Source organism: Schistocerca piceifrons, chromosome 6 (genome assembly GCF_021461385.2).
Source record: "Schistocerca piceifrons isolate TAMUIC-IGC-003096 chromosome 6, iqSchPice1.1, whole genome shotgun sequence".
Lineage (NCBI taxonomy): Eukaryota > Metazoa > Arthropoda > Insecta > Orthoptera > Acrididae > Schistocerca > Schistocerca piceifrons.
Window position 1 is genome coordinate 387,777,820 of NC_060143.1, and position 22,304 is coordinate 387,800,123.

The 22,304-nt window shown below is 43.0% G+C and overlaps 1 protein-coding gene across 1 annotated transcript in view; it reads left to right on the plus strand.

Moving 5' to 3' along the window:
- The window catches only part of LOC124803336, a 266,558-nt gene that overhangs the window by 239,208 nt on the left and 5,046 nt on the right, over positions 1-22,304 (plus strand). The window contains exon 4 of the mRNA XM_047264521.1: positions 15,101-15,234. Coding sequence (XP_047120477.1) covers positions 15,101-15,234 — 134 coding nt within the window. The remainder of the gene's footprint in view (positions 1-15,100; positions 15,235-22,304) is intronic.

A 22,304-nucleotide genomic window follows, 5' to 3' on the forward strand; every position in this document is an offset into this window, starting at 1 on the left:
GAAATTGTTATGGGAACTTGCAAACTCATTTCGCAGTACACATAAATGTTTGAAATCGTGCTACAGAACGGGATCTGAAGAAATACCTTGCAAGTGCAGAGAGAATAGGAGTTTTTCGGTATTTTCTATCAGTTTCTGGGTTGAGAATTTTGAAACTGTTATTTCATTAATAACGCAAAAACTAAGAAGTTTCGTATGTATTTTGTACAGATTAATATAGACTTTTCCTTTTATTTGCTGTAAGTGTCCGAAACACTGTTCTCCTTCATCTTCCTCCTTATTTTATATTTATGGACTGTGAAGTCAAAGTACCTTGAGCAATATACGTAAAGACTCCTTCAGCACGTTAGGAGTATAAGGGATGTTCTACCTCCGGAGGCGCCATCTGAAGCACGAACCACCTGCTGCAGCTCCGCAGAATAGGCTTGTTGTCTTCCGTTCGGAAATTCGGTCAGGAAACTCCCATTCTTGGCGCCATACGTGACCTGAGTCTCAAGCGAGCCGGTGCGCCCTCCAGCATTCTACACGGCTCCGACGTGATGTCTCCCTAAAGGTTCCAGTCGCCTTGCCGTCTGCTCCATAGTCTTCCCGAACAAAGCACTGGCAAAATGTAGGCATCATTTGCAACGTGTTAAGCCGCATTTCTCCTCATTGTGTGTTGTACTAATATCACCAGAGTCTGGTTTACATACTAAAAAACTCAGGGGATACTTTTGACCATTCGTGAGATGGAGAGAGTGAGGAAAGAAGAGAGTCAAAGCGTTTGAGATGTGTTGCTATAGAAGGTTATTGAAAATTAGATTGACTGACAAGAAATTCGGAAGTTCTCCGCAGAATCGGCAAGGAAAGAACATTGTGGAAAGCCCTGTAGTTTTACCTTGGATACGAAATAACACAAGACGTTAGAAGCTGGAAAGACATAAGAAAAATTTATCACAGTCAGAGAAGGTTTTCTTGACCATCATAAGTCTACTAGAATCAGACATCGACTTTAATTTGAAAAAGAAATATTCGAGAATTTAACTTTGGTTCAAAGGACTATATGGAAATGAATTATGAATAGCAGGAAAACCGCAAAAGAAGAGAACCGAAGCATTTTAGATACGGTGCTATAGAGAGATATAGAGAATGAACTTGGCTGATAAGAAATAAGGTTCTGTGAAGAGCTGTTGTGGGGAGGAATATGTGAAAGATACTGACACGAAGAATGGATTATATGACAGTATATGTGATAGGACAACAGGGATTATACTCACACTGGAACATATCGACCAAATAATTAGAAGTTGAGACGAAGATGTTGCCACAGTAGAGAGATTCGTGACGGGAGACTTGAACACACTTAGAGCACGGATGACATACAAACAAGAAATTTACTAGGAGACTGACGCACTATCTTGTCGGTAGGAAATGTATGGCATTGAATGAAATCGCGTGGGAACCTACAACGTTAAATAATGCAAACTGCAGTATATGTTCAGGATTGTCATACAACTAGAAAATACGCATACAAGTTAACAGGGTATCCCTCTGTAACTCGTTTCTCGTCTAGGATCATTGTGGACTAACCTCAAAACACTGAACATCTGATAGGTTTTGTTCGTCCTTTCTCTTGAATGTCTTTACATTGCAATTCGAAGCACTAGGTAGAAATCGGTAATGAAAATCTGGGCTTTCTCAAGCTTAGAGATATTATCCGCTGACTGCCAGCGAGGAGTTATTCACCAAACACTTAGAAGATGATCGTAGACTGAAAAATTATGATTAACACAAACTGAAGTTTGATAAACAGTGGATGATCTGATTGGAACAAAATGCCAATGTACATCCTCGAGAGACAAAAATACCGAACGGTAGCGTGCAACAAAACGCATTTTTTAAAAGATACTGAATGTGGGAAGTGTCACTCAAATTCTGCCTTCCTTTGTACCTGTAGCGTGACGCAACAACTAGACAACTATATCCAGTTGATTTCCTGTTTATTCTTGCCGTTTGCGCCAAAACATAAAAAAAAACTTTTAAACATTGCGTGCTGTCGAACTTTAATATAGAACTGGTTACGGGTACTGAACTGACGGCCACTATCTGACTAAGTGGGCTCTGACACCCCATTATAATTTAAAAGAATTGCCGTTTTTCACCCTACTGTGTTAGATTTTTTACGTGTTTGAATTAATTATTAAAAACTATTCTTTTACAAAGGATCAGGTGCGTAAATACTCTCTACAAAAAATGAAATACCTTTTACAAAGACTCTATCTTTGTTAAATGTTTGTTTTTATACAAAATTTTACTGAATCTGCGCTTTAACAAATAACTAGATAATACATTAATTTATTTCTTAATTACGAAATTGCTTTTACTATGAACATTTGCCCTTACTTGATTTAGTACTGAAAGTTGTACAAGTTGTACATCTGACATTTCCGGAATAAATAGTTTTCCTTCGATATTGGTCCCTTACTTTGCTTGGATTTATCGCGAATCCCCCCGCCCAGCCCAAGTCCAAAGCGACTGGAAAAAAATGCAGCTGACTGCTAAAAAAGAATAAAGTTAATTGCAGACCGATATCCTCAACATTGATTGCTACAGAATTCTTCAGCGTATTCTAAGTTACAGTTTAATAAATTTCCTTGAGAAATGTACGTATTTATAAAGCACAGTTCGTGCGAAGCTCAGCTTTCCGTTTTCCAGAATTATCTTCTGCCAATCATGGACGAAAGGCAACAGGTATATTCGATATTCCTAGATTTCTGCAAAGCTTTCGACACAGTACCGCAATGCAGACTGTTAAGGAAGGTCCGAGGAATAGGTTCTCACAAATGCTAGTTGTTCGAAGACACCTTAGAGGCGAGTGTTCATCAGAGACAACGGTGTCGTCGGTTATGTTCAGAGAAACGTGATGGGACCTCCCATATTCTACGTACGCATAAACGATCTGACGGATACACAGTCTGCGAAAATTTGCTGATGGCGCTGCATTGTACGGGGAAGTGTTGTCGTTGAGTGACTGTAGGAGGATAAAGGATGGCCCCGAATCTTTGTTTAGGGAGATGAATGGCAGCATACTTTAAATGTAGAAAAATGTAACTTAACATAGTCGAGTAGTAAAAGATTCCCGTAATGTTACAATACAGTATTTTGACGTATTTCGTGACACAGTCACTTCGATTAAATATCTAGGCGTAATGTTGCAAGGTGATATGAAATGGAACGAGCACGTAAGAAGGGAAAGCGAATGGTCGATTTCGGTTTATTGGCAGAATTTTAAGAAAGTGTAGTTTATCTATTGAGGAGTCTGTGTATAGAATGCTAGTGCTTTCCATTCTTGGGTACTACTCGAGTGTTTGGGATCCCCATTAGGTTGGAATAAAGGGAGACGTCTAAGAAGTTCAGAGGCTTGGTGGTTGATTTGTTACCCGCAGGTTGTATCGACAGGCTGTTATTACGGAAATGGTCCATGAATTCAAATGGGAATCCCCGGACAGAAGACGACATCCTTTTCGTGGAACACTATTGAGCAAATGTAGAGAAATGGCATTTGTGGCTGACATCTATAAACCGCTGGTGAACGATGCAATTCATTTGCTTTCCGAGCGTCTAGCCACGAATTACTGCTACATGTCAAGAGTCTCTCTCCTTCAGCCTGCGCTGTTTCCGTACTTGGTGAAAATATAGTATCATTCAAAGAGTGACCAAATTATCCACTCAACTGTCGATGTTATTTTATTGTAGTCGTATACCTGTGAATGTCTATCTACATGTGTGGTAGTGTGGTTGTGAAATAAATACGTCAGGAGACGGCAATATCGTTAAGTGCTTCACAAGCAGGTGAGGGGCGCTATTTACAACATTTATAACTTTTCAGATTTGAATCTGAAAGCAGGAATCCTGTTGTTGGCATTTTGAAGAGACAAGACTGGACTGCAGAATCATGTTGTGACGGGCAAGAGAAATGTACAGAGGCTTTTAAACGAAAGTGTGAGAGCTGTAGAAACGTCAGGAAAAGTTGGTTTCATGACGTCTGGAAAACATCTGAATCACAAGAAACCTATAACGCAAATGGATGGTTTTGACGAAGATTTCTTACGCCTCTCTGTGTTTTAAACGTGAATGAACGGTGAACGTCCGACATCAAAAAATGTTTTTATAATTATGCATAAAAAATTTCCTTCCAAGGTTGCGCTTCGTCAACGCAAACAATTTTAGAAGACTTGGGTTTAAAATATGATAAAAGTAATAACGGAAGATAGTTTTCAATGGGAAGAAGTAACGTAGCTGCAGCACAAGCCATATAGCTGAGAATGATGCGCAAAGTAAAAGAACAAAGTAGTTCAACAGTGCATTACCTTGATGCAACATGGTTCAATCAAAATCATTCCAGGAAAACCGGCTGAAAAATGAATGACGGTACTGGCTATTGTTAAGTTCCAATAGGAAAAGTTTCTCGCATAATTAGTCGGCGTGCTGGCTCTTCTTCCGATTTTATTCCTGAAGTTAACTTGTATTTAGGTGGAAGAAAGCATAGCAGTGACTATCATTCGTAAATGAATGCTGTCACTTCGAAGTTGTGGTTCACTGAATAGCTTTTGCCATACGTTATTCCGAAGTCGGTCATTGTAATGGACAATTTCAGTTACCACTCACCTGCTACAGAGAAAACACCAAGCACAGACGCCAGGAAAGCGGATACTGTGTGCCCTGGCTCAAAAGTAAAAATATTCGGGACAGAGTAAACCACACTCGTGCCGAACTACTGCAGCTCGTTAATTTGTACAAATGGCAACGTACGAACCTGACTTACTTGTACTTGAATATGGTCACACAGTTTTGCGTTTCCCTCCATACCACTGTCTGTACAATCCTATTAAATTAATTTGGGTACGTGTTGAAGGCTATGTGGCAGGAAAAGTATAAACATGCAGGATTGCCGTTTGCGCAATAAGCAATAGACAAAATCTTTCTTTCAGCGTGGGAAGACTAGGTGCGACGCACTTTTGGAGGAAGACTGTGATTGGGAGCTGAGGATTGATACAAGCCTTAAACCTATTATCGTAATTTTACAATAAATGGCTCGGACCCATGTTCAGATAGCAGTGATGATAACGTACTGTATGTAGTAATGGTTCTTGGTTTTAAAGATTCATGGTGTAGCAAAATTAATTTTTCGTCAACTTATCACCTGCATAAATAGAGCCTTTATTGATCGGGAATTTGTGTCCTAGGAAGTGTGAGGACATTCACTTTTTTAAAAAAAAAGCCATCAGTCTTCTGACTGGTTTGATGCAGCCCGCCAGGAATTTCTCTCCTTCTCTTCATCTCAGAGTAGCACTTACACAAGCTACGTCCTCAATTATTTGCTGGATGTATCCCAGTCTCTGCCTTCGTCTACAGTTTTTGCCCACTACAGCGCCCTCTAGTATCACGGAAGTCGTTCCCTGATGTCTTAACAGATGTCCTATCTTCCTGTCCCTTCTCCTTGTCATTGTTTTTGACATATCTCTTTCCTCTCCGATTCCACGCAGAACCTCCTTATTCCTTATCAGCCCACCTGATTTTCAACATTCGTTCGTTAGTGCTCCAAAAGTATATTCTCAAATTAGGGTCTGTGTTTCATACTAGTAGACTTCTCTTGGCCACGAATGTTCTTTTTGCCAAACCTGATCTGCTTTTGATGTTCTTCTTGCTCCGCCCGTCATTGGTTATTTTGCTGCCTAGGTAGTAGAATTCCTTAACTTCACCTACTTCGTGACCATCAATCCTAATGTTAAGTTTCTCGCCGTTCTCATTTTTGCTACTCCTCATTACTTTCGTCTTTCCTCGATTTACTTTCAACCCATATTCCGTAACATTAGGCAGTTCTTGCCATTCATCATTGCTTTTTCGACGAACAGATTGAACAGTAGGGATGAAAGGCCACATCCTTGTCTTACACCCTTTTTAATCCGAGCACTTCGTTCTTGGTCGTCCACTCTTATTATTCGCTCTTGGCTGTTGTACATATTGTATATGACCCGTCTCTCCCTATAGCTTATACCTACTTTTTTCGGAATTTCGAACATCTTATGTTATTTTACATTGTCGAACGTTTTTTCCAGGACGACAAATCCTATGAAAGTAACTTGATTTTTCTTTGCTCTTGCTTCCATTATCAACCGCAACGTCTGTATTGCGTCTCTGGTGCCTTTACCTTTCCTCAAGCATAACCGTTCGTCATCTAACACATCCTCAATTTTCTTTTCCATTCTTCTGTATATTATTGCTGTCAGCAGCTTCGATGCACGAGAAGTTAAGCTGATTGTGCTATAATTCTTGCACTTGTCAGCTCTTGCAGTCTTCGAGATTGTGTGGATGATATTTTTGCGAAAGTCAGGTGGTATTTCACCAGACTCATACCAAAGTAAATAGTCGTTCTGTTGCCACTTTCCCCTATGATTTTAGACATTCTGATGGGATGTTGTCCATCCCTTCTCCCTTATTTGATTTTAAATCCTCGAAATCTCTCTTAAATTATGATTCTAATACTGGATCCCCTCTCTTCTCAATCGACTTCTATTACATCAGACAAATCTTCGTCCTTCATATAGGCCTACAATGTACTTTTTCCACCTGTCCGCTCGATCCGCTGCATTTAACAGTGGAATTTCTTTTGCGCTCTTTAATGTTACCATCCTTGCTTTTAATTTCACCGAAGGTTATTTTGAATCTCCTATATGCTGAGTCCGTCCTTCCGACAATCATTTCTTTTTCGATTCCTTCACGTTTTTCATGCAGCCATTTTGTCTTAGCTTCCCTGCACTTCCTATTTATTTTATTCCTCAGCGACTTGTGTTTCTGTGCTCCTGAATTATCCTGGACATTTTTGGACTTCCTTTCTTTCACGATCAACTGAAGTATTTCTTCCTTTACCCATGATTTCTTGGCAGTTTCCTCCTTTGTACCTATGATTTCTTTTCCAACTTCTGTGATTGCCGTTTTTGGAGATGTCCATTTCTCTTCAACTGTACTGCCTACAGAGCTACTCCGTATAGCTGTTTCTGTAGCCTTAGAGAACTTCATGCGTATCTCGTCATCCCACTTCTTTGCATATTGATTGTTCCTCACGAATCTCTTTAACTTCAGCCAACTCTTCGTCACCACTACATTGTGCTCTGAGTCTATATCTGCTCCTGGGTATGCCTTACAATCCACAATCCAGTATCTGATTTCAGAATCTCAGTCTGACCATAATGTAATCTAACTGAAATCCCCAGGTATCACCCGGACTTTTCCAAGAATACCTCCTCCTCTTACGATTCTTCAACCGGCTACTGAAGTAGCCAAAATTTATTACAGAACTCAATTAGTCTGTCTTCTTTCTCATTCCTTGTCCCAAGCCCTCATCCTCCTGTAACCGTTTCCTCTACTCCATTACCTACAGTTGCATTCCAGTCGCCCATGACTATTAGATTTTCATCTCCTTTTTATACTGATTACTCTTTTATTATCCTCATACATTTTCTCTCTCTCTTTATCTTAACTACCGTTGTTGTTATTGGTTTGCTGCCGATTCAAATAAGAACAACCCTATCACTGGACTGTTCACAGTAACACACTCTCTGCCCTACCTTCCTATTCATAACGAATCCTACTCCCGTTATACCATTTTCTGCTGCTGTTGGTATTACCCTATCCCTATCCTCATCTGATCAGAAATCCTTGTCTTCTTTCCATTTCACTTCACTGACCTCTGCTATGACTAACCTGAGACTCTGCATTTCCCCTTTTCACATTTCTAACTTCCCTACCACTTTCAAGCTTGTGACATTCCACTTCCTGTCTCGTAGAACGTTATCCTTTCATTGGTTATTCAACTTTTTTCTCAAGTCACCTCCATCTTGGCAGTCTCCTCCTGGAGATCCGAATACGGGACTATTATGGTATCTTTTGCCAATGGAGAGGTCATCACGAATACTTTTTCAGTTACAAACCATATGTCCTGTGGATACACGTTATGTGTCTTTAATGCAGTGATTTCTATTACCTTCTGAATCCTCATGCTGATTCTTCCGTCTTTAGAGGGAGTTTATCACTGCAAGGACAAGAGAGCGTCTTGTTCTTCTGTCCGCTCCTCCGCCCTCTTTGACAAAGCCATTGGCAGAATTATGATGACTTCTTATTCTTGAAGTCTTCGGCCACTTATGTTGATGATTAATCAAAATGTAAGCGGTGGGGTGTTTCGAACGCAGGACTGACGACGTTTTGACTATTACTCCAAGACGCTACCCCTTCACCACGGATACGAGGGTATGCCGCTTTTATGAGTGACATAACTACATGTTTCAAAATATTGCCCAAAAAGAAGCAGCTACTAGTTAGTCATGAAATTTCAGCGTTTCCCAGAGTGTGCTGTACTCTAACAACTCTCAAGAATGCGGTCGGATAAGTTCGTCAAAACCTTGGATATTTAGAAAGGTAACACTGTGTCATTTTCAAAGCATGAATTGGAAAGTGTCTTAAAATAACATGAAGGGTCAGCTGTCGCGATATCGGTGGTTTTCGGAATTCCTTCGATTTATTCGAAGAATGTGGCTACTTGTTTGTTTGCTCCGTGAATCATAAATGGGGTCTCCCATTGTAATGTCGAGCGAGTTAATTTACAGAGAAATGCTGACCATTTACACGTTAGTCTTTTGCATTCGTCTTTACTGCCCGTAATTGATTCTTTCACACCGTGATTTCCATTTAACGACAGTGAAACACACCCACACACCCGCGTTATAAATTTACATATTTCTTTAAAAAACTCTATGAAGTAGACAGAGATGTCAAGCAAATATAAATGATCTCAGGTTGTATTTGAGGTTAATTTTGATGTGTATTACATTTTTACTTGTAATACAGTCCGAAACGCGCTATATTGTAACTATTTCTGATGACCTTCTCGTTGGCATTAATCTTTTTGAGAAGAACTGTACTTGACGTCTTGAAGTCAGCTGCTCTCGCCTTCCGACGTCACGTGGACTATGGCTGTAAGAGCAGCTGACGCAACTTTTCCCGCTCTCTGCAGCCACGCTTACGCAAATCTCGTCCCCCACCCCCATGCATTCCTATTGCTCCTCCTCTCTGCGTGGAAGCGTTTTCCTACGTGACGCGGACTATATTATTGGTACAATGCACCTTCCGCCATGCACCGCATGGTGGCTTGCAGCTTATGTATGGAGATATATACTCATGTTCAGAAATAATAAAACAACTTGAACGACTACACATAGCACGTTCTTATTCACAAGACAATACATTAGTATGTTCTGTAGAAATCATTAGCATTTCAGTCTACTCGGTTCAGCATGTGTGCCGAGCGGTTCTAGGCGCTTCAGTCCGGAACAGCATTGCTGCTACGGTAGCAGGTTCGAATCCTGCCTCGGGCATGGATGTGTGTGATGTTTGTTAGGTTTAAGTAGTTCTAAGTCTAGGGGACTGATGACCTCAGATGTTAAGTCCCATAGTGCTTAGAACCAATTGAACCATTTTCAGCATGTGTCCTGTTGCCTAATAGGCACAGGGTTCCCCACGGGCTCCGACAACATGTTCCATGCGTGATGGCATCGACGCGTATAAGGCGCGAATGGCGTCCTGTGGTACAGCCATCCATGCTGCATTCACCTAGCTTATCTGTGGTGCTTGGCATTGGGTCACAGTACGTCGTTTCACCATATCGCAAACATTTTCGATTGGCGATAAGTCAGATGATCTGGCGAGCTAGGGCAAAACGCTGACATCTTGTGGCACCAAGAAGGCGACGTATTCGTGCATTGTCTTCCTAAAAATTGGCGCGTGTACTGCAGAAAGGGTATTGATACGTGTCGCAGGATGTCATTCACACAGGTCACATTGCCCTGGACACGCATCAAATGTGATTTGTGGTTATACCCAACAGCAACCCACAACATAAGGCCTTGAGTTGACACTGTATCTCTTGTGTCAACGCAGTCACTGTGATGCCGCTCCCTCTGTCTGCGGCGAACCAAAATGCAGCCAGCATTTTCAAACAAACAGAATTTGGATTCGTCCAAAAACACTGTTTGATGCCATTCCTGTCTCCATTGCCGTCTACCATGTTTTTACACGTTCGCCAAAAATGGGCGGAGAAGCGGACGACGTGCACGTAACCCATGGCGCAATAAACGGCGACGGATTGTCACCCCTGATAGTGTACAATGTGTTCCACCGTTGTGCCAGAGCCAAGGAGGACGCAGATCTGTCCTGCAATGCCAGCTGGATGAGGTGTCAAACTTCTCGTGGGGGGGGGGGGGGTATCTTTGTTGTGTGGTGCGACCTGACCCATTGACCCATGACCCATCTCGTCGTTCTCTACTGCCTTCGGTGAACCATTCTGCACACACACGATGCAGTGCCGGAACACTTCGTCCCTCACCAGCAGCATTTTCCCGCATGGATGCACCACATTCTCTCATGCCAATAAAGTGTCTTCATTCAGACTCACTGGTTTGACGGTACGGTCCACGCGAATTTCTGCGAGGCATCCTGCACGTTTGATCCATTACTTTCGATTTATGTGGACAACGAGAGCCGTAGGCACATATAGAATTTGGGAGTCAATTTGAAGTCAATCCGATTTTCTTGAAATTTCTCAAAAGTTGATGTACTTAAAACAATGATTATTCGAAAGCCGAAAACAAGCGTGTCCATGAGGAGGCCTAAAGATAACTATACACGTATATTGAAGTGGAATCAAGAACGTCCGTACTGACATTTACTTTTGCGAAAAGTTTTATCGCCAACATTAATTGACGTTATATCACTGTACTCCAAATTTCAAGAGCTATCGAACGCCGTTAAAATATTATCGTTCCATTGAAAACATCGCACTCGCTTCATTATCTCGGTGGAGTATTAGCCATGTAACAGATTTGCATGTCACTGTACTTTATGTCATAGGCAGAAACTCGTTTCGATATCTTGAACCATTCACAAAATAAAAGGGATGGAATATTTAGGTGATTCACCATGTACAATTGTTACTAGTGGTAGTTCGACAATCGTTTAACCATACAAAAACGGATCTTCCCGCATACTGAGGAATAATATGTTGCATTTGCATATCCTTTACCCTACTCTAAATCCCGTCAGTAAATATCAATCGTCTACACCCCTTCCTGCATTTGTCAGTTTTCTTGCGTTTTGACTTTTCTATAGACGTGGTGTCGATGAAGTCCTGCTATCATTTCAAAAAAAGTATAACTTGGGAACTATTACGTATAGAGAATCGTAATTGGTCGTAAGATATTTAGCACATCTTAAAAAATTTTTCCTTTGTCCTTCGTTGCAGATTTGACCTGGACTGTCTCGAAACAGCGACAGATCGGGAGATGCAGAATACACATCTGTGACAACGGTAGAGCCGAATTGTAGACGCCAATATCGCAGGGCACCACCGACAGAAACAAGCAGAGTGAAGTGGTTCAGAATCTTCGAAAAGACCGGCAATGTCAGCGACGTTCCTCGAAATGGACGTGTGCCCCTTTGCCTCAGTCACGTGTGACAGAGTGCAAGCTGCATTGCAACGCTGCCCCGAGAAATCAATTCGGCGTACATCACGCGAATTGCAGGACACGAGGTGAATTCTTCATTGATTGTTACATAAGTGGTTACTCCTATAAAGCCGGACGGCAAGCAGGCTCGGAACCACGATAATTCCTCCCGGTTTCCAATTGTCTGAATGCCGTCTTCCTGTAGCGTTAATTATCTCAGTAGATTTTGTCGAAGAACAGTTTTTTTACATTGTTAAACATTCACAGAAAACCGTTTGCTAGATAGCTGAACACTTCAACAATTATAGGACGCCATAGTCCCATCCAGTACATAAGTAAAATCATAAGCAACTCTTTTCGTTACATACAGTGAATCAGAGATAACCTTGCATCCTCAAGTAGTGCAGCACTCGTAAGAGTTTATATACTGTTACTGTTGTTGGCGAATAACTCGCATTTGGAAAAACCGATATTGAAAGACACCGAAAATCACATTTAAATGAACTGTCTCTCAGTTCCGCGACCTGTATTAATACTGTTTCATGTCAATACGTTTCAACTTATGACAAATTAATACACACACATCGCGTCATTATATTTGATCCCGCGTAAGTCATTGCTTACGGAGTGCAAATTGTCTAAGCACTGCAGCCATACGACCGTACTCTGAGATGCGCATTCTCATGATCCATGCTGGTCTGAGTACCTAAAAACGTGCCTGTTTTCAGATGAAGCAATGTTCGACATTTCTGGACATGTGAATCGCCACAACATTAGTATCTGGAGCTCTGGAAACTCACACAACAGACATGGACACATCCGTTAAACCCCGGAATGGTCAGTGTGGCCTGATACACGATTGGATGATAGGAGAATTTTCCTTCGTAGAGAAAACAATAACGGGAAACATTTACCTAGACATGCTAGAACAGTAACAACGGCTCTGTTATTTCCTCGTCCTACAGAAAGTGCCCACTCACGTTTCGGTGATTTCTTCTTTTGCAGTCATGTTCACACGCCTTTCCTGTTGAAAATAATGCGTAATGCCTGTCGGCTAGATAAAGCTGTAGCGGAAACTAGCCGCAATACACATGTCTACCAGTCGCATCAAAATGTTTTACAGTATCAGGTTAGCTGAGAGCTTTATGGAAAGGCAGTTTGAGAAAAACTTCAGTGTGTGTTGTGACATGTTTGATGCAAAACACCTCCAAGCCCATACTAATCTTAAATTACATTTTCGTCATTCATGCCCAGTAACGCTCGTTCGAAATAGCCAGCTTAGGGTAACTAACCAAACCCGTAACCAAAAGAATTAACAAACGGATTCTCTGTGACAGAATGCTCGCTTAGATATTACACAATCTGACCACTGCGAATGCTCAGTTTGCGGATTATCGTTATTCAAAAGTCCCAGTTTACATGTTAAAATCGGAATTTCAAGTGTTCGTCTTTTTCATACGTTGGCGTCCAGTTTGCGGCACTTCACAGTTAAGTTTTAGCCATTATTCGGTAAACTTTTCACGTCTATTCCGAGCTCCTTCTATCCGTGTCCGAACTTGATAACGGCTGAGATCGGAACTGAACTTAGACTTCACAAAGCACTTCTCTTAGCCAACAATATACGCGCGAATGTACTGACCTCTAATTGCCTGATATAAATAGTAACGAATCCAATTTGAGTATTAACCGCGCAGTCCTGTATCTTTACTTTTACCAATCACAACTTGATAGCTTTTACGAACAATTTACTAAATGAAAAAATTTAGAAAATCCACAAATATCAACATAACTCCTTCTTTAAACAAAAAGTTATGATAAAGTCTTACTTGTTTCCCCAGTGCCATAAACTAAGTGCGCTTCACAACTTCCTCTTAATATTATTCTCTCACTCTGTACACAGTTCTCACCCCGGGTTCCCGGGTTCGATTCCCGGCGGGGTCAGGAATTTTCTCTGCCTCGTGATGACTTGGTGTTGTGTGATGTCCTTAGGTTAGTTAGGTTTAAGTAGTTCTAAGTTCTAGGGGACTGATGACCATAGATGTTAAGTCCCATAGTGCTCAGAGCCATTTTGAACAGTTCTCACGCTAACTTATACTCAGTCAGTAAACATAATAATATTCATTCATATAATACTTCGCATTCACACCATCATTCACACTAATACTAAACAAATTAGCAATAATTAAAAAATTAGCAATAATCGTAATAAATACACTTCTGTTTCGTAAATAGGTAGTATTAGCTATTCGATAATCTCATAGTCCGTAATAAGCTGACACCTTTCAGAAACAGTAGAGACTACTTGCAGATAGCTACTGGATCCGAGCACACCTGTCTTGCGTGACGTGACATACACATATCAAAAGAAGTTTTACATCACCCCGGCTCTCAGAACTACTGAAGATAGACGTTGACTGTAGACATTGTATCACAGACACAGTCCCTCTGACTGTTCAGAGATGTCACTAAACCCGCCCAAAGATGCAACCAACCATGCATGAGCAGCGCCTATTAGATGGAGGGAGTCCGACAGCCGAACAGTTCCAGTAATTTCAGCAGGAACGAGGTACACGGCTCGTGTTGTCTGTATTTCAACCATGTCTAGACGGTTAATGCCGCGGTTCGATCGCGCCCGAATTGTTACTTTGTGCCAGGAAGGGCCCTCAACAAGGTGACAAAAACCGATGTTGTTCAGACATGGACGAGATGCAGACAGACAGGAATTTTCGATGACATGCCTCGCCCATGCCGCCCAAGGGCTACTACTGCAGTGGATGACCGCTACCTACGGTTTATGGCTCGGAGGAATCCTCACAGCAACGCCACTATGTTGAAAAACGCTTTTCGTGCAGCCACAGGTCGTCGTGTTACGACTCAAACTGTGCGCAGTAGGCTGCATGATGCATAACTTCACTCCCGACGTCCATGCCGAGGTCCATCTTTGCAACCACCACACCATGGACCGCTCAGGATTCGCATCACGTTGTCTTCACCGATGAGTGTCCCATATGCCTTCAACCAGAATATCGTCGGAAACCAGTTTGGAGGCAACCCGGTCAGTCTGAACGCCTTAGACACACCGTCCAGCGAGTGCAGCAAGGTGGAGGTTCCCTGTTGTTTTGGGATGGCATTATGTGGGGCCGATGCACGCCGCTGGTGGTCATGGAAGGCGCCGTAACGGCTTTACGATACGTGAATGCCGTCCTCCGACCGGAAGTGCAACCATATCGGCAGCATGCATACTGGCGACGCATTCGTCTTCATGGACGACAATTCGCGCCCCCATCGTGCACGTCTTGTGAATGACTTTCTCGGCGTCTGTCGCCGTGTTGAGTAACTGCTCACTGCTGGCAGAAATATGAATTGCAGCTGCAACAGTACAATTTTTTTTTTTTTTTAGTTTTTCTATGATAATGAAAATAAGTCAGTTACTGTAGCTACAGTGAATTTATGAAATCGCTTCTCTCATTTATAAAAACCTTGAATAGTGGGGGCATGCCTCTTGCGATACATGTGTCTCGATTTCAAATGCTGTGACTCATTGCTGGCGTTACGTGTGTTCGTAGCTCTGCCGGAGGATGGCCCAGTGATCACGGGCGCGCGGGCCCGCTACCACGTGGGCGACACGGTGCACCTCAACTGCACTTCCGGCCGTTCCAGACCTCCCGCGGAGCTCACGTGGTTCGTTAACGGCGAACAGGTACAGTAGACCAAATGATCAACACGGCAGAGTACACACGCCGCTCCTAAGCATGCACATTATGGAACGCAAATAGTCATAAGGTCACGAAGTACGAAACATGTAAAAGATGGCAGTATTTTTTATGTCTTGATCCTTTTAAACATGTGCCCCTAATGTAATAACAACATACGGCAAACAGAAGATGAGAACCACATGACATCCCACAATCTCTGACAGACAAGCCAGGTATCTTGGAGTCTACCTTGAGAGACTATCTAATTTCTGGTCATACTAAATAATTGCTATCTACAAGTCACGACGAAGAAAAAGTTATTATGACAAATACAAGGGCGACTACACGGACGAAGAGATGCTACAGTCATCCACCTTCATCGGAGTAGCCTTCTGAAAGGCTACCGCTTGCTTAGTAGGTAGACGTACGCCACAATGGAAATATTATACTTGACAGAAAGACAACTACTGCGACAAAAATATAAGAAAATTATGAAGCAGACAATGTAATACATTTACAAGTATGCGTGCTGTGTTCCGACGCAGAGAAGATGGGACAAGACTGACGAAAAATCCCCTACGAATAAAAATATATTATGCCTATAATAGTGGTGCAAAACGCGATATTCAGGGACTATGACGTATTAGACGATTTTCAAGAACATATATGACATGCCTGCTCACATTGCACTCCACCGACCATCACGAAACCCACGTCATGAATTCCGACTACCAGGCTATTCTGTTCAACCCTCAAGTGCATCTCAAACTAACACAAGCTACTCAAATCACTTCCAGAGCTGTGCTGTATTGGTCAACTCAGGAGCGACCAGTAATAGCTACATGCAGTTACAAACTACACTCCTGGAAATTGAAATAAGAACACCGTGAATTCATTGTCCCAGGAAGGGGAAACTTTATTGACACATTCCTGGGGTCAGATACATCACATGATCACACTGACAGAACCACAGGCACATAGACACAGACAACAGAGCATGCACAATGTCGGCACTAGTACAGTGTACATCCACCTTTCGCAGCAATGCAGGCTGCTATTCTCCCATGGAGACGATCGTAGAGATGCTGGATGTAGTCCTGTGGAACGGCTTGCCATGCCATTTCCACCTGGCGCCTCAGTTGGACCAGCGTTCGTGCTGGACGTGCAGACAGCGTGAGACGACGCTTCATCCAGTCCCAAACATGCTCAATGGGGGACAGATCCGGAGATCTTGCTGGCCAGGGTAGTTGACTTACACCCTCTAGAGCACGTTGGGTGGCACGGGATACATGCGGACGTGCATTGTCCTGTTGGAACAGCAAGTTCCCTTGCCGGTCTAGGAATGGTAGAACGATGGGTTCGATGACGGTTTGGATGTACCGTGCACTATTCAGTGTCCCCTCGACGATCACCAGTGGTGTACGGCCAGTGTAGGAGATCGCCCCCCACACCATGATGCCGGGTGTTGGCCCTGTGTGCCTCGGTCGTATGCAGTCCTGATTGTGGCGCTCACCTGCACGGCGCCAAACACGCATACGACCATCATTGGCACCAAGGCAGAAGTGACTCTCATCGCTGAAGACGACACGTCTCCATTCGTCCCTCCATTCACGCCTGTCGTGACACCACTGGAGGCGGGCTGCACGATGTTGGGGCGTGAGCGGAAGACGGCCTAACGGTGTGCGGGACCGTAGCCCAGCTTCATGGAGACGGTTGCGAATGGTCCTCGCCGATACCCCAGGAGCAACAGTGTCCCTAATTTGCTGGGAAGTGGCGGTGCGGTCCCCTACGGCACTGCGTAGGATCCTACGGTCTTGGCGTGCATCCGTGCGTCGCTGCGGTCCGGTCCCAGGTCGACGGGCACGTGCACCTTCCGCCGACCACTGGCGACAACATCGATGTACTGTGAAGACCTCACGCCCCACGTGTTGAGCAATTCGGCGGTACGTCCACCCGGCCTCCCGCATGCCCACTATACGCCCTCGCTCAAAGTCCGTCAACTGCACATACGGTTCACGTCCACGCTGTCGCGGCATGCTACCAGTGTTAAAGACTGCGATGGAGCTCCGTATGCCACGGCAAACTGGCTGACACTGACGGCGGCGGTGCACAAATGCTGCGCAGCTAGCGCCATTCGACGGCCAACACCGCGGTTCCTGGTGTGTCCGCTGTGCCGTGCGTGTGATCATTGCTTGTACAGCCCTCTCGCAGTGTCCGGAGCAAGTATGGTGGGTCTGACACACCGGTGTCAATGTGTTCTTTTTTCCATTTCCAGGAGTGTATAAACCACTGGTATGTTCTTAGTATGTAAGTTCTGTCCCTATTAAAAAAAATGAAAGACTATCTGATATGGTCCTTAATACTCATACTGATAGGAAAACTCAACAGAAAGAACGTTTGTGGAGTATCTATTGTGTTCAAAATAGCTTCCAATGGGGTAGGATAAACGGAATGTCAAACTTCGGCATTCACCTTGTCATGGGGCGGTAAATAAGTGCGCTTGTAGCGTTCTCACGAATGTGCATATACAAATGTTCGATAAAAAATGTTAGTGTAAATTTTGGCTCTCACGTTAGTCTCAGGGGACTATTTTCACGCTTGGTGCATTAGTACACTGTTCCACATCCGCGCATTAGTTATAATTTTTGAATTAATATTCATGACTACAGTTTATGCTAGGGAACAAAATTAGGCGATTATTACAGCAAAATCCGTTTTTCACGACACAGTCCAATCACTATTTATTGGCGTTGTCCTTTTCTTTCACACAATGAATTCAGCACTGGTGAGACGGTTTACAGTTTTACTTTAATAATAATTTGACTCCGAGCCCCCAATAGCAGTAATGTAGGCTGCTATAAACGAAAATTACTCACTCAATTCGAACAGAACCACAAGCCCCACTGTCCTCTTTGTTCTAGCAGTTTTGGCGCGAAATCACAGATCGCCACATGTTCACTTACGCCCATGTATGCCTCGTAATTCGTACTCACACAAACAATCGTAGCACTTCCAGTTCCCAAATATATGCATGCACGCTTGCACTATTAAACAATACTCTTTGTCGAAATAAACCGGCACGAAAAAAAAAAGAAAAAAAAAAGATTCTTACTCAAACGACCACAGGGGCCACCCAAAAGTGGGGCTTGCTCGCCACCCACCGGCTACCCCACTGATCAACGACTAACCAATGACTGACCCCTGGCCAAGATGGCCTCTCGCTTATATAGGCTCGGATGTGTACCCCTCTGGTTATGCAAGTAGGCTACCAATCTCACCCATTAAGGTTACAAATTTTGATACATTCATCCCTCGACAGAAATAAGTACACCATCGTAACCGCACTAAAACGTACGTCTCATTTTTCCATGTTACATTAATTTCTAGGATTTTTCTATCGCACGTAAATCAAGTTTAAGTTTTTGCAAAATTTCGCCACTTAGGGCAAATTTGTTTGTTTATATCTGTGCTACAAAGTTTTAACATAGAGCTACATATAGCACGGTTTTTAGACGTAATCTATAGCGATCTACACATTGCACTGCTCAAAATCTTCATATCTATAATAATTAATTAATTAATTATGGGCGATAAATGTTAATAATAATTTGCAAACAACGAAAACTATTGCAAGTTAAGTGTGTAGTATAACTTAACTAGTTTAAAATATGTGTGATGCCACCCAAAGCCAGCCGGGTGGCCGAGCGGCTCTAGGCGCTACAGTCTGGAACCGTGCGACCGCTAAGGTCGCAGGTTCGAATGCTGCCTCGGGCATGGATGTGTGTGATGTCCTTAGGTTAGTTAGGTTTAAGTAGTTCTAAGTTCTAGGGGACTGATGACCTTAGATGTTAAGTCCCATAGTGCTCAGAGCCATTTGAACCATTTGAAGCCAACCAAAATATATTATGTAGTGGACTGGCCCGACAGCCAATCCACTATGACGGGTAGCCGAAAGGCACGCGTTTAAGCTCACGCAGCCTGGCGTGAGGTCTGGAACAGGTCAGAGAAATAAGACTAGCAAAACAGGAGGTAACTGGTAGAATACTTAACTTTAATCCATAAGTGGTGTACATCGGTCTGACGGTACAGGCATCACAAGTTAAATATCTATTGATAATGGCGCCTTGCTAGGTCGTAGCAAATGACGTAGCTGAAGGCTATGCTAACTATCGTCTCGGCAACTGAGACCTTATTTGTCAGTGATCCATCGCTAGCTACGGCGTCCGTACAACTGGGGCGAGTGCCAGGACGTCTCACTAGACCTGCCGTGTGGTGGCGCTCGGTCTGCAATCACTGACAGTGGCGACACGCGGGTCCGACGTATACTAATGGACCGCGGCCGATTTAAGGGCTACCACCTAGCAAGTGTGGTGTCTGGCGGTGACACCACATATTATAGTGCCGTTCTTTACGTCATGAATTTTCTATTGAATTTTATAAACAATTTTCCATCAAACTTTGTTTATTGCTCTTTATGGGCTTAATTATTTATGAATCTTAGCATATGATTATGGCATTCGATCCGCTATGACAAAACGTTTTTAATGAGTGCTCGATCATCCCTGTAAGTTGTTATTTACTATTTTTATTAATCTTTCAGTATTCGTGATATTAACCGATTTTGAGGTTACTATAACTTTTGCGTCTCGTGACTCGAAATAAAGATGGTTCTTTCTGAAGGTGCATATCGCTGACCAAAATCCACTGCCGCATCGCTCTTCACCGTAAGTTACATAGTTTTCGCGTAATGCGCGAAAAACCATACAATGCCCCAAGCTGTGGGCCACGTGGCCGCCCGGCGGCGGAGACATCCCACCAACCGTTGCAAATCTCGCGCGGGCGCGCTACGCGCTTCCGCGAATCATGCACCATGTTGCGCACTCTCTCTCCACAAAGCAATCCTTGCATACTAGACCTATTCATCTAGTTAACGTGGGTTTGTACCGTCTCAACCTCCAGTCCAGTCACTTCCAGCCTTCAAAAACTAGGATAACCGATCAAATCGCGGCGGAGATACCAATCATCGAACATACTGCAACAGAAACAAATTCTAGTGCACAGGTGCCAGTAGGTCATTTGTTGGAAACTCGTGGTTTGTTTTAGCGTCAGTAAGGGGAGATTTGCCTGTGTCAGAAATTACCCTTATTCCTTAAGACGTGATCAACTAGTCGCAACACCTGAATAACCAAGAATATATCACAAGCAGTGAATGATTACCAAAACATCACGCGGAAGGTACGGTCGCCTTAACACAACAACTTTGTAAAGCCATGGGAAATATGCTCACGTGGGGAGGAAAGTGGGTAAATCGTTACATATAAAAAGGGAAAATTATTACACTCCTGTACATCTTCGAGTGTCACTTCAGAAACTTGCTTCTCTGCTAACTACCGATGCCTGTAGCAAACACTGGTAAAAGTGGGAGGTAAGAATATGACCTGTCGGGAAATGGACACCTGGTGATACTTCAAATCGATCCAAAGTCATTACAAGACGTAATAAAGTACTCAAACGCGTTTGACGTCGTGCCCCACTGCAGACTGTTAACGAAGGTAGGGGCATAGAGAATAGACTGCCAGATATGTGACTAGCCCAATGATTTCTTAACTAACAGAAACCAGTATGTTATCCTCGACGGCGAGAGTTCGTCAGAGACAAGCGTATAGTCAGTAATTCCCAGGGAAGTGTCATAGGACCGCTATTATTTTCTATATGCATAAATGATCTGGCGGACGAGGTAAGCAGCAATCTGCTGCTGTTTGCTGACGATGCTCTGGTGTACGGGAAGGTGTCGCCGTTGAGTGACTATAGGAGGATACAAGACGACATAAACAAAATTTCTAGTTCGTGTGATGAATGGCAGCTGGCTGTAAATGCAGACAAATGTAAGTTATTGCAGATGAGTTAGAAAAACAAACCCGTAAAGTTCGGATATGGCACTGGCAGTATGCTGCTTGCCTCGATCACGTCGGTTAGATATCTAGGCGTAACGTCGCGAAGCGATATGAAAGGAAGTAGGGATTCTAGTACGGAAGGCGATTGGTCCACTTCGGTTTATTGGAAGAATTTTGGGAAAGTGTGGTTCTTCTGCGAAGGACACAGCGAATAGAACGCCAGATTTGTTACCGGTAGGTTCCATGGTGGGAAGGCGATATTCATTTCGATGAACGCTATTGAGAAAATTTAGAGAACCGGCATTTGTAGCTGACTGCAGAACGATTCTACTGCCGATAAACGCTATTGAGAAAATTTAGAGAACCGGCATTTGTAGCTGACTGCAACGTACATGGAACTTAAGAACCACGAAGATAAAAGAAACTATAACCCGTACCGATGTATGTAGACGTTTTTCCCTCTCTCCGTTTGCGAGTGGAACAGGAAGGAAATAACTGGTAGTGGTACAGCATATCCTTCGCCGCGCACCGTACGGTGGCTTCTGGAGTGGTATGTAGATGTGGATGTAAGTTAAATCCGGGATAGATGACCACGATTTCTTCGGAAGCCAGTTAAATCAGTACTCAAGAACAACCTGAAAATTTCCATAAACTGCTTTTAAAATCATAAAAAAGACAAAAGTCGACCTCGTTTACAAAGAGATACCAAATTTAATTTTATTAACAGTTTGGAATATAGTATTTTGTATAGAAAATAATTAGAAATTGTCTGAATTATACAGTTAGTTGAATCTAGCACCAAGCCTACTTTATGAAAAGGAATGTTTACTTTACAGGCTTAGATTAATTTTTTTTGAATTGCATTACCACCTCGATGGCACACTTCAACATACGAAGTTCAGGACTCATGTAACCAACGCTCGCACCTGACAGATTGAATCCAGTCACAGGTTTTGTCTGTTTCTGAATACTCTTCTCCGCATCCAACGCACTAGTCTTCTATTTCAAGAAGTTCGTCACTTGACTCTCCCTTATAGTGAACGTCACCTGACGACTATGAACTGTCTGAAATATCTTTAACATTGCTGATCCGAGTCTTTCTCGCTATTTCTTTTAATAAACCTAGTTTTTTTTCCATTTGCGTCAAGTTTCGGGTTGTCCAATTGTCTTTGGACGTCATG